General features: G+C 52.1%; 1 protein-coding gene across 2 annotated transcripts; it reads left to right on the top strand.

Annotated features, from left to right (window-relative positions):
- TMEM74B (transmembrane protein 74B) lies at nucleotides 1–5,417 on the top strand. Of its 2 annotated transcripts, none has more exons than XM_074347069.1 (2): nucleotides 1–475; nucleotides 4,429–5,417. In XM_074347069.1, the coding sequence occupies exon 2, from the start codon at nucleotides 4,470–4,472 to the stop codon at nucleotides 5,166–5,168; it is 699 nt and encodes a 232-aa protein (XP_074203170.1). In that variant the 5' UTR covers nucleotides 1–475; nucleotides 4,429–4,469; the 3' UTR covers nucleotides 5,169–5,417. The 2 variants fall into 2 exon arrangements, with proteins under 2 accessions (XP_074203170.1, XP_074203171.1); XM_074347070.1 differs by lacking the exon at nucleotides 1–475 and adding an exon at nucleotides 500–711.
- Nucleotides 5,418–15,947: the final 10,530 nt, after the last annotated feature.

Raw genomic sequence — 15,947 nt, forward strand, 5'->3', positions numbered from 1 at the left:
AGAGCAGACTATCCCGATCTAAGGACCTCGGAGAGGACCCTGGATCCTACCTGCGGGCTGCGTGCGTGGGAGCGCGTGGGGGCTCGGCGCAGTGGGGGCTCCCCAGCCCCCGGGCGAGGCTGGCGGCGGGGGAGGGGTCTCCTTCAGCACCCACCCCCGCGCCCCGCCCCTGCGCCCCAGCCCCGCGGGCTGGAGGCTTCAGTTCCCTAAGCCCGGGAGCTGGGAAACAGATTCTGACCCAAGGGGAGCGGGGAGGGGGGGGGCATGGAGCCCTGTCTCCGCACCCTCGCCTCCGTCTGTTACCCGCCTCCCAGTGCCTCCCCGCGCTAACTCTCCGGGCGCCCTCGCCGGCCGCGGGCGGAGCTCGATCCGCTGCGCTCGGCGATCCCCGGCTCCCGCCCCTTCCCCGTCCCTCCCTCCCCCGAGCTCCCAGCGGCCGCGGCCGCCGCCGTACACCCCCGTGCTGCGCGAGCAGGTACGTGCGCCTCGGCAGCGGCTCCGCGCCGGGCCCGGCCGGGAATGGGGCGGGAGCCAGAGAGGGCGAGGCGGCGGCGGCCGGGCCCGCTCCCTCCCGGGCTGCGCCGCAGCACAGACACCGGCTAGCGGGCGCCGGCTGCGGAGAGGCGGGCGGGCGCTGGGGGAGGACGCGCCCTCGCCGTCGCCGGGCGCCCTCGCCTCCCGCGTGGGGAGACAGGGAGGGAGGCCCGGCAGGTACGCACGCGAAGAGGGGACTGCGGGGGCACGGTGGGAGGCTGAGGGCCCGAGGCGGGGAGGGGCGGCCAAAGAGAGCTAACCTGACCTCGCGGCCCGGCCGAAGGACACGAGGCAAGGGGACCCGAGCGCACGCCGGTCCTCTCACAGCCGGGCCTCCCTGGGCCGCCTGGACGCCGGGCTGCCGGCGGCGCCTGGCCAGGTCCGGCCTGGCCTGGCCCGGCGGCGTTTGTGGTCCAGGGCAGGAGCAAGGGGTGTGAGCCGCGGGCTGGCTTGCGCGCGGGTGCGGCGGGCACCCGGGGTGCTGGGGCTTTCTGCGAGGAACTTTGGGTTTAACAGCGTGGATGTATGTGCGCGCCCGAGGCTTTGTGTACAACTCGTGCGTGTGTCTATCGATTGGGTTTTGTGAAGCTTCACCCCCTCCTGCTGTGCGTCTCCCCCCCCCCCCGCCTCTCCGTATTAGTGCGCGCCAGTGGGTGGAGTGCTGGGCCTGGCTTAGATCTTAGCAGTCCTAAGGGTAGTAAACTCTGTGTGTGTATGTGTGTAACCACCTCTGTCCCTTCCTGGGGTGTGGGTACCAATGTGGTCTGTGGATCTGTGGGGTCACACTGTGTGGCTTCTCGTGTCTGTGAATGCTACATATGGCAAAGGCCCCCGGGGGTTTGAGTGTGGAAGCGGGGTTTGTCTTTCAGTTGCTGTTGGACTGCAGATAAAATTGGAGTGTAACTGGTGCAGTTGTGGGTTGTGAGCAGTGGACACCAGCATCACTGTCAGTTTGTTTCTGCTTATGTTTTGGGTAATTGATGGGACATGCCCTTGTGTATGTGATGGGTATTTCTGAAACTGTGCATGAGACATCTCAACTCCAGGTGAGAGTGAACCTTCCTTTTCTCTACCCTCTTCCTAACTCTGCTGGCATCTTAAGGAAAAAGTTCTGGGTTCCTTACAGGTGAAAGAGAGCCCTGCTCCCAGAACTTGGGTGCCTTGGGTTTCCTCTGCGATCTGGAGGCATCAATGTGCTTGTCTGGAAAATGGGTTCCTGGGCCACTCCAGGGGCTGAGTTCTGTGGAGGGTGCTGAAGACCTGGAAGGGGGACCCTTTAGATACCAACTGGGCAGGAACGGTCACCGCCAGTCCCTGTTAGTGGTTGGGCACTCCGGAAGATGCTTTTGGTGCCAAGAGTAAAAAAGAGCCAATGAACGTACCTCTCTTGGTTTACCGGAAAGTAGGAGCAGTCTGGGCAGAGCCTGGCCCTGAGTAGGCACTACTCACCCTGTGTGTGGGAAGGACTGCCTGCCTGGGCGGGTTGCCAAGCCATTCCTGAGGGCTGGCTGTGTTCCAAGCCCTGTGCAGGGGGCTGAGGACCCAGACGTATCCCTGCCCTCAAGCTGCACACACTTGCTGTTAAACAGTGGGATAAAGTAGAGAGTACAAGTGAGGGCTGGAAGAGCCAGGGAGGGAGGCTGGAATGATGCCGCTGGTGTAAGTGTGTGTGGGTTTGCAGGCTTTTAGGTGACAACAATTTTGGGGGAACCTGCATTCAACTCCTGGCCCCCACATGCATGCCATGGGATCTTGGCCATGTTTTGTAAGTGGAGATAGTATGTCCTGCTTGTGGGGCTGGTGAGGGTGATACAAAGATACTCCTGAGTGAAGTGCCCATGATAGGGCCCGACAGGGAGTGTAGGTGCTCAGTGAACATTTATTAAATTGGAACTCAGGAAAGAGGGACGTGGGGATGGAGATGGGTTGTAAGTGGAAACAGGCTTTGTACTCAGATGAAAGGCCCTGTGTGTGCTAAGAGGAGGTGTCTGATGCAAGTCCATGTTGGAAGGAAGATCAGAAAGATTGAAAAACGTGCCTTCTTGCACTGAGGCTCTTTGAATTTCATTCATTCATTCATTTCACTCATTTTCACTTCGTTCATTTGCTCATATCCTCTCTCTCTCTCTCTCTCTTTCTCTCTCTCACACACACACACACACACACATACACACACACACACACACACACACTGAAGTGCAGAGCACTAGAGAATCAACTCAGGCATGGGAATGCAGAGAAATGTCTAGAATCTCATGTATTATATGTGTAGACACACCAGGACATGAAGCCACTCTGTACCTGGGGGGGGGGTGTCTCTGTGCAGTATAGGGACTTGGGTCTGTGTGTCTGGGGCCCTGGGCGTATGTACCCCCAGGACATCACTGTGTATGGGGGACAGAGTAGTTCTGCTATGTGATCAGGAGTTCCACATGCCAGGTGGGGCCTGTGGGGCAGAGCACTGGGTCTGCCTGAGGGAGGACTCCATCATCAGCTCCAGCTGAGTGTTGCTGTGAAGGAATGGGACCTACGGTGGTCAAATTCTTCCAGTTTGCAAGAGAAGCCAGGCACCCAAAGTTCAAAATGTGAAATCTCTTGTTTTTTATATATTGGCAGTTGTTTCACCAAAAACAAGTGAACAGACCAGAAACACAAAATCTATGAGCTAAATATGGCCCGTGGGCTGAAAGCTGGTATCCTTTGGCATAAATGCACATGAGCTGCCTGTCTGTCTGTCTGTCTGTGCATGTGTGTGCTCAGGTACTTGGGTGGGGTGTCTCCTCTTTGAGCAGAGTAACCCCTTCCCCGCTCCTCTCCCAGCTCCCCTTCTGTGGTCCTGATCCAGGTCCTCCCATCTTCTATTTACATAAAGGCATTTGGCTTTGACCTCAGTCATGGCTCTCAAATGTGCTCCTTCCGCTTTGCCCTCTTAGCCACCATCCACGCCTCCCCTGACCATGTCGGGTTCTTCCCTAGCCTCCAGTCTCCTCCTTCCCATCCCATATGTCCTCCACACAGCAGCTGGAGAGAGCTCTCTGAAACCTAGGTAAGATGTTAGCACTCCCAGTCCAACACCTCGCCTCCCTGGCCCTTGGCCCGGTTTTCAGAGTCCTTAGACAGCTGGTCTCAGCTGATTTCCGAGCCCCCTCCCCCTCTCCAGAATCCCCATCCCCTCTCACTACTGGGGGATTTCCTACCCATCCTCTGAGGTCTGGCTCAAATGCTACCACCTCCTGGAAGCTTCCCTAACTTTCTCTTCTTTTCTCACACCACCTTCATCTCTATCCCTTCCCCTGCCCCCAGTCATCCTCACCTCATCACAACAGTGTCCATTAATTGAACTGGCTGGGGCCTTACAAACCTTATTTTATGAAATCCTCACATCATCCCTACGAGGGAAGCGTTTTGCTTATTCCCATTTAATAGATGAGAAAATTGAGTCTGGAAAGGTCACATCATTTGCCCAAGGTCAAGTGGTGAAACTGGGATTAGAACCTGATACTGTATTTAAATTTTCTCTCTCATAGTAAGAGTTCATTGCTGATACTTATTGAGCACTGACTGAATACTTTATATGGATTATCTCAGTCCCTACATCAGCCCTGTTCAATAGGGAGTACTAGTATTACTGTCATTTAATATATGGGGAAACTGAGGCCCAGAGAGTGTAAGTGAATTGCCCAAAGCCACATGCTCGCCAGTGGTGAAGGGGATCCTAGTGTGGGTCGGGTCGCAATGCTCTGTCATTGTCTTATTCCCTGCCTCCTCCGCTGGCTGGCAGGCTCCCCTAGGTGCGAACCCTGCCTAATTCACCTTCACCTCTAGTGTGATGACCAGCACCAGCAGGCTCTTGGTGGAGGTTTGCTAAATTTGACTTTCTGTTTTCTCTTCTAGCTGCCAAGGGGCCAAGGGATGAGCTGGGGCCCTCCTTCCCAATGGCATCTCCCCCCGGTCTGGAACTGAAGACACTGAGCAATGGTCCCCAGGCCCCAAGGAGACCAGCTCCTCTGGGCCCAGTGGCCCCACCCAGGGAGGGCGTGGAGAATGCCTGCTTCTCCTCAGAGGAGCATGAGACCCATTTCCAGAACCCTGGGGACACCAGACTGGGCAGCTCCCCCAGCCCCCCTGGGGGTGTCCCCTCACGGCCCCGATCCCAAAGGGACGATCTGTCCCTGCGTTCAGAAGAGGGGCCAGGCCTGGAGCCCGTGAGCCGCCCGGTGGATTACGGCTTTGTTTCGGCTTTGGTTTTCCTGGTGAGCGGGATCCTCCTGGTGGTGACCGCGTACGCCATCCCCCGCGAGGCCCGTGTCAACCCGGACACAGTGTCAGCGCGGGAGATGGAACGACTAGAAATGTACTACGCCCGCCTGGGCTCGCACCTGGACAAGTGCATCATCGCGGGCCTGGGGCTGCTCACAGTGGGCGGCATGCTCTTGTCCGTGCTGCTGATGGTCTCCCTGTGCAAGGGCGAGCTATACCGCCGGCCGACCTTCGTCCTGGGCAGGGGCTCCAGGAAGACTTATGGCTCCATTAACCTGCGCATGAGACAGCTCAATGGGGATGGGGGCCAGGCCCTGGTGGAGAACGAAGTCGTCCAGGTCTCAGAGACTAGCCACAACGTCCAGGGGTCTTAAGTAAGCGCCCACCCTATCTGGCTGCTTCAGCTGCAGGGCTTCGAGGTTCCCAAGGCTGGGGTTTCAGACTGAGCTCTGCGTAGGGCCCTGTGGAAGGAGTCGTGGGTGCCGGAGGGGGAGCCTGGGGCCTGGCCCAGGCTTCACTTGGGAGAGCGGCCCCCTGATCTGTTTTGTAGCTCGAGGTTTTGCATAAGGTTTTGTTTGAAGGATGGCTTCTGCTGCTAAAAATACAAAAGTTTGGAAACTGCTGCCCTTGGAGGATGAGGTTTCTTGGCATTTCCGAGGATTGAGAGCTGTTTGGAAGGCTGCCCATCCTGTTCCTCGTGCCTTGGGGAATTCCGGGATCTCTGCTGTCCTCATCGGCCGTGTATGGGTGTTGGGCGACCTTGGAGGGACCCCTTTCTGCCCTGACCATCTAAGGTGGGAGGTGGCTTCACGATGAGGGGAGAAGTCACCACTGGACGACCTCCCCTCTCCAGGCCTCAGTCCCCCTGACTGTGATCTGAGAGGGCTGATCTGGATGGTCAGGCCCCTCCTGTTCTGCCCTCAGAATTCCTGTGTGGAATGGGAGCCCGGTGTCTGCGTCTGTCCACTCCTTCCGGAGGGGAGGGTGTTCGGCAGGTGCTGATCATTCATGCCATTTTCTGACCTCGTGTTGGTGGCCACCACTGTCAGATAGCCACCATCTCACAAGGTCCTGCTAAAGGACCCCAGGTGAGGCCGGGCTAAATCCAAAATTTGCTATAGCCTGATTTTGGCCTTGGGATAGAAGTACCTGCAGTGACTAGATCTTAGCACACATTTTATATAGTCACATGCACAGTTTTCACTAACTTCCTGGACAAGAGCTGGGTGGGGGTGGACTTTCAAACAAAGGGTGAGGGCTTTGTTGTATTTCTATGGACACGGTGTGGGTCTTTGTTACCTCCGCTTCCTCAACAGTACGTCTCTTGAGCTTGATCTTATTCTGGTTAACAGAAAAAAAATTTTTTTAAATGCTGAATTTGTAACCTTCCTCCCCTAACCCCCCTAGCAGTAAAGCCCCAGTTTATCTGGGGAGAAACCAGGCACATTCTGGTGGCCTGGATACTCTAGCTACTCTGATCACTGTTCTGTTTCTCTTGTCAAGTGTTTCCAGTCTCCATCCAGACTCTCCTCACTGACAAGGAAAGGAAGTAGGCCCTAGTGGGCAAGGAGATAAAGGTGTCTGAGGACTGGAGGAGGGCGTTGTCTGTTCTAAATGGCCCTAGGGGGCTTTGAGAGTACATGCCTTCCAGACCATTGATGTGAAGACTCTATAAAGGGGTCATTTCGGTGAGCCCCCTGACCCCGTGCAGGTCCTTCTTACTCTGTTGGCCATGGATCCTAACTGACTCTTAGGAGTGGAAGGGTGGGGTGGGTATGGGGTCTGTAAGCTAGAGCAGCCCTGATTATTTGTAACCTGAGCCTCCGTTCTAGTGGGTTGAACATCTGGGCAGTGTAACATCACAGCTTCTATAACGGATCAAGTATCTGCTCCCACTGGCAGGTTTTGCGAGCACAAGGGGGCTGGGGGAGGGCTGGAGGGGACAAGGGCTGTTCAGCTTGGCCTGCCAGGTTCTGTTGCTGGTATTGAAGGGGTGTGGTTTGAAAAGAACAAAGCCTCAAGATGGTGAAAGAGTCACAAGTCAAGGCTCCAAGCAAGTAGTGGATGCAGAAAGTGGCATGAGCTGTTCCAGGTAGCTGTTTAAGGCCTTTAAATCCATAATGATAATAATAAAAATATCAATCCAGGACAAATGGATTATTGTGACAGTGGGGGACTCATTTGGAGACTAAATCTGTTGAGTGGATGGGACTATCAATTCCTATCAGTTTAAATGCAATGAATTGTTTTCAGGGGCTAACTCTGTTAGAAGATTAAATCCCAGGAATCTCAGGTTTTCTCTAAGCCAGAGAAGCCTGCTTTGCATCCTAATGCTGAAACTCCCTTAAAAAATGTGTAAAATGGACAGAGGCAGTCACTACTTTCTCAGTGAATTCAGAGAACTTGAGCGATGCCAAAGACATTTCCCCAGGATTACAGCTGAGAGCTCGCAGTCAGTGGATCAGAAATGGGGTTAGGAAGGAGCATGGCATAGGGTCCTGAGAACTTTCTTTGCAGGTTTTTTGGGGGTAGATGCGAAGTGGCCCCAGGGGACCCTGTGGTGGCTGGAATGTGCCTCACCTGTGGGAACTGCCTCTCCCATCCAACATACTACTAGGCTCCCCAAATCTTGCTTTTCCTAGTGTATTAGAACAGATACTGATTTGGAGTTGGTAAAACCTGGGTTTGAATCCAAGGTTTGCCATTTATTGGCTGTGTGCCCTTGGGCAACGTACTCTACCTCTCTGAGCATCCTGAGTATTGTTTTCTTTATCTGTGAAGTGGGCAGAATGAAAGCTCAGTCTCAGCCTCCTTGGGGTTTGAGGGGGTTGGTGAAAATCAGAGATAAGATGGAGGCCTGTGTATGAGGTCCAGTCACCGTGTTCACTCTCCTTCCCCACCTCAGTTGGCGATAACTGCATCAGGCCCCAAAGCTTAGGGTCAACCCTCTGACCTCTCTCTCGCCTCCCATCCTGCCCATCAGCAGATGTCATGGGTTCCACCTTCGGAATCTGATCCCTGCCCGCCCCTCAGCCACAACTGCCTGGTCCAGGTTGCTCATTAGTGTCCTAATTCCTCTCCTGTCCACCCTCCGCCCCAGTTCACGTTCCACTCTGCAGCCAGATGAATCCTATTCAAAGGTTAATTGGGTCAGGTCCCTCTTCTGCTCTAAAGCATCCTATGGCTCCCTGTCACTCCAGGCAAAAGCCACTATTCTTACCAGTCAAAAGATTTACCATCCAGGCCTCTAACTTGCACAGGCTCCTTCCAAGGCCTTGAATCAAACTTTTATTTGTAATTTTGATTTTTTCCAAAAAAGGATGGCTCTCTAAATTGCATAAGCTTCAGGTCCATCTCTCACAGTGGCCTATAAAAGCCCTATACAATCTGTCCCCATGCCTCTCTGACCTTATCTCACACTCTAGCCTCTGCTCACTCCACTGCAGCCATGCTTGCCTCCTTGCAGGCACAATCAACATTACCAGGCACATTCCCACCTAAGGGCCTTTGCACTTGCTGCTCCTTCTTCCTGGAAGGCACCCCTTCCCTGTGGGCCTTTGGAAAATATCACTCCACCTCTCTGGTGCTCCAGAGTGAGACTGGAAACTTTCCCACTCCACCTTCTCTGGGGACTGAGGGGATCAGGAAACACAAAAAGTGGACTTTCTGAAGTTAAGACCATGATACCATGTCTGGAGAGCTTTGGAGAGGCAAGAGGAGGGGAGGAAAGGAGGCATTATGAAGAAGCCACAGGAGGCAGGGTTCTGTCTAAGGGTTCTGTCTGAGAGGAAAGTGGAGTGTCAGAGGCACTGACAGAGTCACAGAGATACCCTTCAGTTGGGTCTGGTGGTTTCTCCCAGAGAGAATGATGTCCCTTGATGTGACTCCTCTTGATGTCCTCGAGGAGGTGAGTTTCATCTAAGGGAAGGAGAAGCTTGCTGAGATCTTGCCTAGGTTGGAGTGGTAGGGAGCTCCTTGTTGGTGGAAATGTATTAGCATTTCCTGGCCAGGTGTTAGGTATTGTCAGGGAGGAGCATAGTGGAGTTGAGTAGGATTTGGTCAACAGGCTCCCCAGGCTTCTAACCCCCTCCTTGGAGGAGAGCCAGTGCCCCAGTGGCTAGAGCCACTAAAGACAGTAGCAATCCTGGCCTTGCTGTATCTTCTTTTCTGTGGCCCCAACACCCTTTTCCCAAATCAACCTTCTTTCTGGGTCAGGTTGTCCTTAAGCAGATGGGCAGGCCCAGGAGATCTGAATGGTACAAAGAGTGGCAAGATGACTGCCTTCCTCCTCCCAGGGGCCAAGCACTTCTGAGCTTTCTCCCTACTCCAGTCTCAGAGGGACTGGGGACAGAGCCCCCTTATGGAGGGAGTCCACTGAGGACTGCCGATCACGTAAGTATAAGGGCGCTGGCCCCAGAGTCTGATTGCCTGGATGCTTAGTGGATGCCTAATTCCCCTGAGCCCCTGTCTCCTCATCTGTTGATTGACAGCACCTTCCCCATAAGGCACAGTGAGCAGTAAATGAGATGATACTTTAAAGCACTTAGCACAATGCCTGGCACTTCATAATTCACTCAATAATGTAAACTATTCAGTTGTTCATTCATTCACACCTAATCTGCATTCTTTTCTGGGTGAGGCACTATGGGGACACATGGGCCCTGCCCTTGAGTTGGTCACAGACTGGGGAGACAGGACAGTGCACAGAGGGCTGAGATTGTGTGGCTCGGTGGTGGTGGTGGTGGTGGGGTGATTGGCACAGAGGAAGAATCTGATTAAGTTGGGGGTAGGGAAGGCTCTCCTGGAAGGAGTGATGTCTAATAGGATTCCTAAACAATGAGGCAGTATCCAGTGTGGGGTGAGAATGGGGAGTAGGAAAGGTATTCCGGGCAGTGAGGAACAGCATGAGCATAAGCTCAGAAGCATAAGACAGCCCAGTGTGTACCGGGGAGGGGCAGGAGTGGGCGGAAGATCTGCAGGGTCTGGGCTGGAGTGTTGAGATGAGGCATAAAGAGGGGGTTGCATTTTGCCATCTATAGAGTGGGGGCAACCACAGTCCTTAACTCACAGCGTTGTTATGGGGACTCTGAGTTCATGCTGGTATAGTGCATAGCTGGGGGCCTGGTATGTGGTAAGAACTCACAGTCAGCTGTATGATTGCTTGCAGATGTGTGTGGCAGGAAGAATCTGATGGCAGGTGCATTGTAGGGATGACACTGGCACTGGGGAGGCCAGTCCATGGGACTGTGGTTTCCAGATGTAGGCAGAGGACATGACCTTGACCTCCAGGCCTCCATCTCTGCAGCTTGTCAGAGGTCAGCCTCAGACTGCCAAGGTGGTGGCTGTTCTTCTCCTGGGCCTGGGGGAAAGTTAGTGAGTGGAAGGATCTCCTGGCAAGAAGCTGGCCCCAGGGGATCAGGGAGGACAGGGGAAGAAGGCGGCTGCTATGCCAACCTCTTCCCAGGTGGCGGGGCATCTGAGCCAATAATGACTTTAGGTAAAGGGCATTCAGAAAAGGCCATCTCTCTCCCTCTCCCACTTCTTCTCTCTGTCCAGTGTCTCCCATCCTCCTCTTTTTTATTCTTGTGCCTCCATCTCCATTCACTAAAGCCACTCCTGGGGGTTAGGCACCCACAGGTGAGTTGTTACTATTGCTGACTCACCTGCCAGCCATCTGACTCTCCTCCTGAGAGTTTCCAACCTTCCCCATCAAAGATGAAAGCAGTGGCCCAAATGCAAGTGCCAGCAGGGCTTGGCAAGTGACATTCACAAATGAAGCAGGCGGCATTGAACAGCAGTGGCAGGATTAAAGGGGCACTGCTTCAGCTCTGGCTGGCTGTTGCCCTGTGGTGGACGGGCTCAGGGTTGCCAGAGCACCTGATTTTTCAAGAGCAGCTGGACATCTGGACCTCTGTGTGGGTAAAAGGATGCTGAAAGGGATTATCCCAGTGATGAGAACTGTGACAGGCCAGAACTGAGGACTAGGGAGTGTTCAATGAGATGCCACCTGCTGGGGCCAGACATCTACCACTCCCCTCCCTGGCCCAGCCTTACTAAGTCACTTATAGAGATAGGGGTGCCCTCAAGAAGTGGACTAGCCTCTGCCTCCCAGCTGGAGGCTTGCTGAACTGCAAGGCCTGCAGACCCCTTGAGTGTTGCCCATCCAATATCCTTCATTCTTCTAATGAAGACTTGAGCGCTATTCTGTGCTAGGTTTTGGAAGTATAGCACCAAACAGATGAAAAAACGTAAGGAAAGCATTCCTGAGAGGGTTTGAACAGTATCTCTGGAGCATGCAGGTGATTGTGAACATGGAGACAAGGTCCATTTCTGACCCGGAGAATTTCTGATGTGGGAGGCCCATGGGAACAGCCCATGCTGGCTTGAAGGGATGATGGAGTTAGGGAGGGAGAAGGGCAGTTCTGCATCCCCTCCCAGTGTTCTGAGTCCTTTGAAGGTAGGTGGAGGACCCTAGTATTCCTGGGCTCCAAGTGTTGATGGAGGCAGGTGAGAGGCGGCTGGAGCTGTGGTGTGGCACAGGTGGCTATGCACCCAGCATACTATCTCAAGAAGCAGATGGACTGAGAGCCTGTGGTGGACTGGACAGAGACCTTCACTCCTCTCTGAGAGCCCAGGATGAAGCTCTCACCAACTCCCCAAGTTACGCATGTTGTCTACTGGAGACCCCAGCATCAAAAAAACAAAAACCCCAGTAAGAATTAGAATAAAAGCGCCTCTCCCCAGATCCCCCATCATCGTGGCTAGTGAAGAGACACTTCATTTTTCTCCCTCTTCATCCCCACCCCACCAGAGTGGAGGAGCAAGGGTTCAAAAGAGGTCAGAGGAGACCTCTGAGAACTGGACATATGTTGGAACGTTTTCAACTAGACTAGACTGAGTTTGAAAATCAAAGTGACCAGGTAGTTATTGGTGAGGCCCTAGATGCTGAGATGAGATGGGGATTTGACAGAGGTCAGTTGGATAAAAGAAAACACTTCATGTTTGTACATTTCAATGAAGCAGTAATGCATTATACACATTAGATCATCAAAATTTTAAATGAAATATAGTGTCCTTTCTGTGCCAGGCACTCTTCTAAATCTTTATATCTACTAGCTCATTTAATAAAATCTCACAACTACTTTGGAGAGTGGATGCTACCATTACTTCCATTTTAAAGGTGAGGAAGCTGAGGCAGAGGCAAGTTAACTGACTTTCCCAAGGCCACATAGCTGATAAATAGCAGAGTTGAGACTCAAACTTAATAACATGCAAGCCAATCAGAGCATGTTTGTGGATCTGGGCTGTGGGCTGCCACTTTGAGGCTCGTGGTTTAGACATGAGTTGGGAAGCTTTGTGGGGGAGATGGGGGGCAGGTGGGGCAGCACTGAACTCGGTCAGGCTCATGGCCTACTTAAATCATGGAATCTCACATATCAGCAGGATCTTGGAGGCAGCCAAGCCCACTTTTATCCCATTTTACTAATGGAGACAATCAAAGGAGGAGGGACCTTGCCATGGAGTCCCCATGGCTCAGGCCCTCTCTCTTCTTCATAGGTTTCTCATGTGAATTTATGTCCTGGGAATCAAGAAGCCTACAGGATAAAACTGTGCTCCTGTGGTTCTAATCTGAAAGAGAGGCGGAGAGCAGGGCTCTGTCCTGGAGGCAGGATACCTAAGTCCAGGTCCCCTTCTCTTAGGGATGCCTGCCTGTCCCTAAGGGTGGGCCACTCAGGATTGGGGAGCAGCGGACACTGGCCTATGCTGGCTCAAAGGCTGCCGCAGCTGCATGTAGCGGGGTGCTGACCAGGGTGCTGAACCTATATGGCCCCTTTCCTCTTAACGCAGCCTAGCTGAGAGGAGAAAGAGAAGAGGGAGGGGATTCTCATATTTTTGTCATTCAGAGACCAACATGACTGTTTTGGGTAGTGTTTACTGGCAAAGCCTTGGACTAGGATTTCTGTGGTCTTGATGGCCTTGGGAAGGTCATTCAACTGCTCTGGACCTGCTTTTTCCATCTATTCAATGGGGAGAGCAGCTCCCATCATACCACTCAGAAGGCTGGGGTGAGCATCATTTGGGGTCAGGTGACAGAGCCCTGCCTGGAGCCCAAGGCCATTTTGGGGCCCAGTGAAGCCTCTCAGGAGCTTACTCTCATAGAGAGGTTTTGTGGGCGTTCACTTCCTCTGTGGAATGGGTGTTGAGCTGGGTGGTTTCAGACTGGGTGCTCGGGTGCTGTGGCTATAGGTGGAAGTGCTCCAAAACATGAGATACACTTCACAAACAGGAATGACTTAGGAGTCTTAGACCATCTTGGGGATTGTGCAGCCCTGTTGCTTTATCACACAAGTCCTGACTTGGTTTTCCAGCTTCAAGAATGGGTTTTGCCCATGCTCCTCAGCTGGACAGGGTGTGGAGTCTAGGTATAGCAGTTCTACTACAAAGAGCACTGTTTTAGAACAGGCTGACCCAGGTTCCCTTCATGGTTCTGCCACCCATGGAGGGGCAAGCCCCGCACCATCTCAACGAATGCTGCTAACAGTGTTTACCTTGCGAGTAGCTAGGTGTGCTATGAGACTAGGAAAAGCCTGGCACACTGGGGGCACCAGATGCTTGTTTTCTACATTGGATGGTAGCTTAAGGCCCCCTTCCTCTTGTCCAGGAGCCCCTAGTCTTATGGCCTCAGTAATAATGATAACTGGCACCCACCAAGCTCCTGCTAGCTTTTTAGAAGACAAATTATTTGGTTGGATCTTGCAACAACCCTAAAGGTAGAGGTGGTGCTCATTTTGCAGATAAGGCCACACACCAACAAGGGGAGGGCCGGAAGTCACACCCATACCTGCCTGATTCTGAGACCACTGCTTGGCTTTGAGCAAATGACTGGACCTTTCCCAACCTTCTTTTTCTGGTCTAGAAAATGGGGATAGTACTTCATTATTGTTGTTATGATTTGAAGATACAATGTATGCTATTTTACAAGGCTATGTGCATATTTTAAAACATATAAAACACATCTGAGTGATAAGGGGGCAAGGGAATAGATATAGGGAGTAAAACTGGAAAATCTTCAAATGAGGGGGTTCCTGCATGAATTCATTATATTCATGCATTGCAGTCATAGTATGCCAGGAACCAAGAAGACTGACTGATTTGATTCTTTCCACCTGATGTCCAGGTGAAGGAAAATGATATAAGATTTATACACTACAGTTTCAAACTTTAAAGTGCACATGAATCACCTGGGCAACTTGTTAAAATGCAGATTCTCACTAAATAAGCCTGGGTGGGGTCTGACATTCTGCATTTCTAACAAGTTTCTGGTGTGACTGGTTTGAGTAGTGCTTGTAAAAAACGGACTTAAAGGCCCTTTCCTAGTGATTTGGATCCAGGTCTGGGTTGGGGCCCAGGACGTACTGTGTACTTTGAGCATGCATCTCAGGAGACTGGGAGGCTCTGGTATGCTGGAGAAGCATGGCTGTGGTGCCATCTATATCGTGGCCCATGCTGTAGACAGACACAGGAGACTGCTCGCCAGACCTCTGTCCCTAATGTGCCTTCCTGAAGGGAGAAGCAGGAAATGGGAACAAAACATTCTCCTAGGCTCCCTTGCAGCTATGGTTTGAGGTGATGTAGGTTTCAACTATCAGATGCATGCAACTGAGCCTTGAACTTGGAACTTGGTCGAGGTGGCAGTATGAGGGGCATTCACTTTCCAGTGCAGGTCTAGGCAGTTGTTGTGGGACTCTGGAGTTTGCTGATCCCCAGATCATGGCAATGATGATGTGATCTTGCTGATGTCTGTAATCCAAACCTTCGTGTTTAAAAAAGCTGAAGTAGTTTCTTTTGACTGCAGCCCTCCCACTCTCTCCTCCCTCAGAACCCGTCACACTCACAACACTCATCTTATGTGGCTCATATGGAATACAGCCTTTCCCGTGGTCATCCGATCTCTATTAGACTGCAATATCAGCTTAAGCAGAGACTGGACCTTCCACTTTGTACCTCCCACCTGGCCCTGCCACTAGTTCAAACCTCATGTCATTGCTGCTCTCTGCATTCCAGGGTCTATCCTTAGTCACCTGGATCTTGACACTCCTCTATGCCCACCATTTTTACTGCCTACCACTCCTGTAGCCTACCTTCTCGGTCAGATTCGGGGCCCAGCACAGGAGTAACTTGGGGTGAACCTTGTGGAATCCTAAGAACAATCAAGGGCTGGGGACTTGGATGCCTGCCTTTGAATCTCTCTTTTGGTGCAAAAAGTCAATGGTGGACAAAAAGCTTGTAAGTTTTATAACAGAAAGCTGAGGACCTCTCCTCTCTTTGGTGGTGGGACTTGTCGCACTGGAACTGCACCAAGTAGACAAGATTAGAAGGTGACAGATGTTAACTGCTCCACAGATTCTAATTTTTCTTCTGTGAAGAGGCATGGATCAGTAACAGAATGTCATTAACAAGAGTAGGAAGGGAGGCAATAGGGAAGCTGGAATCCAAACAATGAAGTTGTTATGGGGCTTGATACCTGTTTTCTAACTACATGTCAGCAGGTACTGACCATCCAGCATAGGACTATAAAATCTCCATTTTGAACATAATACATTCTTGGGAGTCAGGGTCTCGAGATTCATGACTTCACCATGGAGGTCGACAGAAACTCATGACTGAGTAGACAAATGTGATGCAATGAGAAACACAGCCAGCTCTGAGAACTGGGAAGGAGACAAGGCAAGAAGAGAAGGTGGGGATGTGGGGGCTGCCAGAGATGGTACATGTGGTCTACAGCATTTCACCAAAGACAAGGATTTAGAACTAGACCTTTATTTTACTTGTAAGGCGCTGGATAAACAAATTTCAAACCAAGCAAAAGTAATGCTATGAATCTTGCTGAATCTGGAAAGGTCATGGTAATTTCCCTACGGACTGGACCTGTCCTATATCACATCCAACATAGAACATTCCCCAAAAGTCAAACCCAACTCTTCTGTGGCTCACCAGCCACGGTCATGTCAAGGTGGCTATTACCAAAGCCATAGGCTACTCCCCAGGGGTGACTATCTCTGGTTTCTTCCTTGCTTGGCTTTGGCCAAACCTTTTTTTTTTTTTTTTTAATAGAAGACAAAACCATAATGAGATACCACCTAAAACCCACC

Source organism: Camelus bactrianus, chromosome 19 (genome assembly GCF_048773025.1).
Source record: "Camelus bactrianus isolate YW-2024 breed Bactrian camel chromosome 19, ASM4877302v1, whole genome shotgun sequence".
NCBI lineage: Eukaryota > Metazoa > Chordata > Mammalia > Artiodactyla > Camelidae > Camelus > Camelus bactrianus.

What these genes read in the sequence shown, in the direction of transcription:
- TMEM74B (XM_074347069.1), top strand. Translation starts at nt 4,470, where the DNA reads ATGGCATCTCCCCCCGGTCTGGAACTGAAGACACTGAGCAATGGTCCC.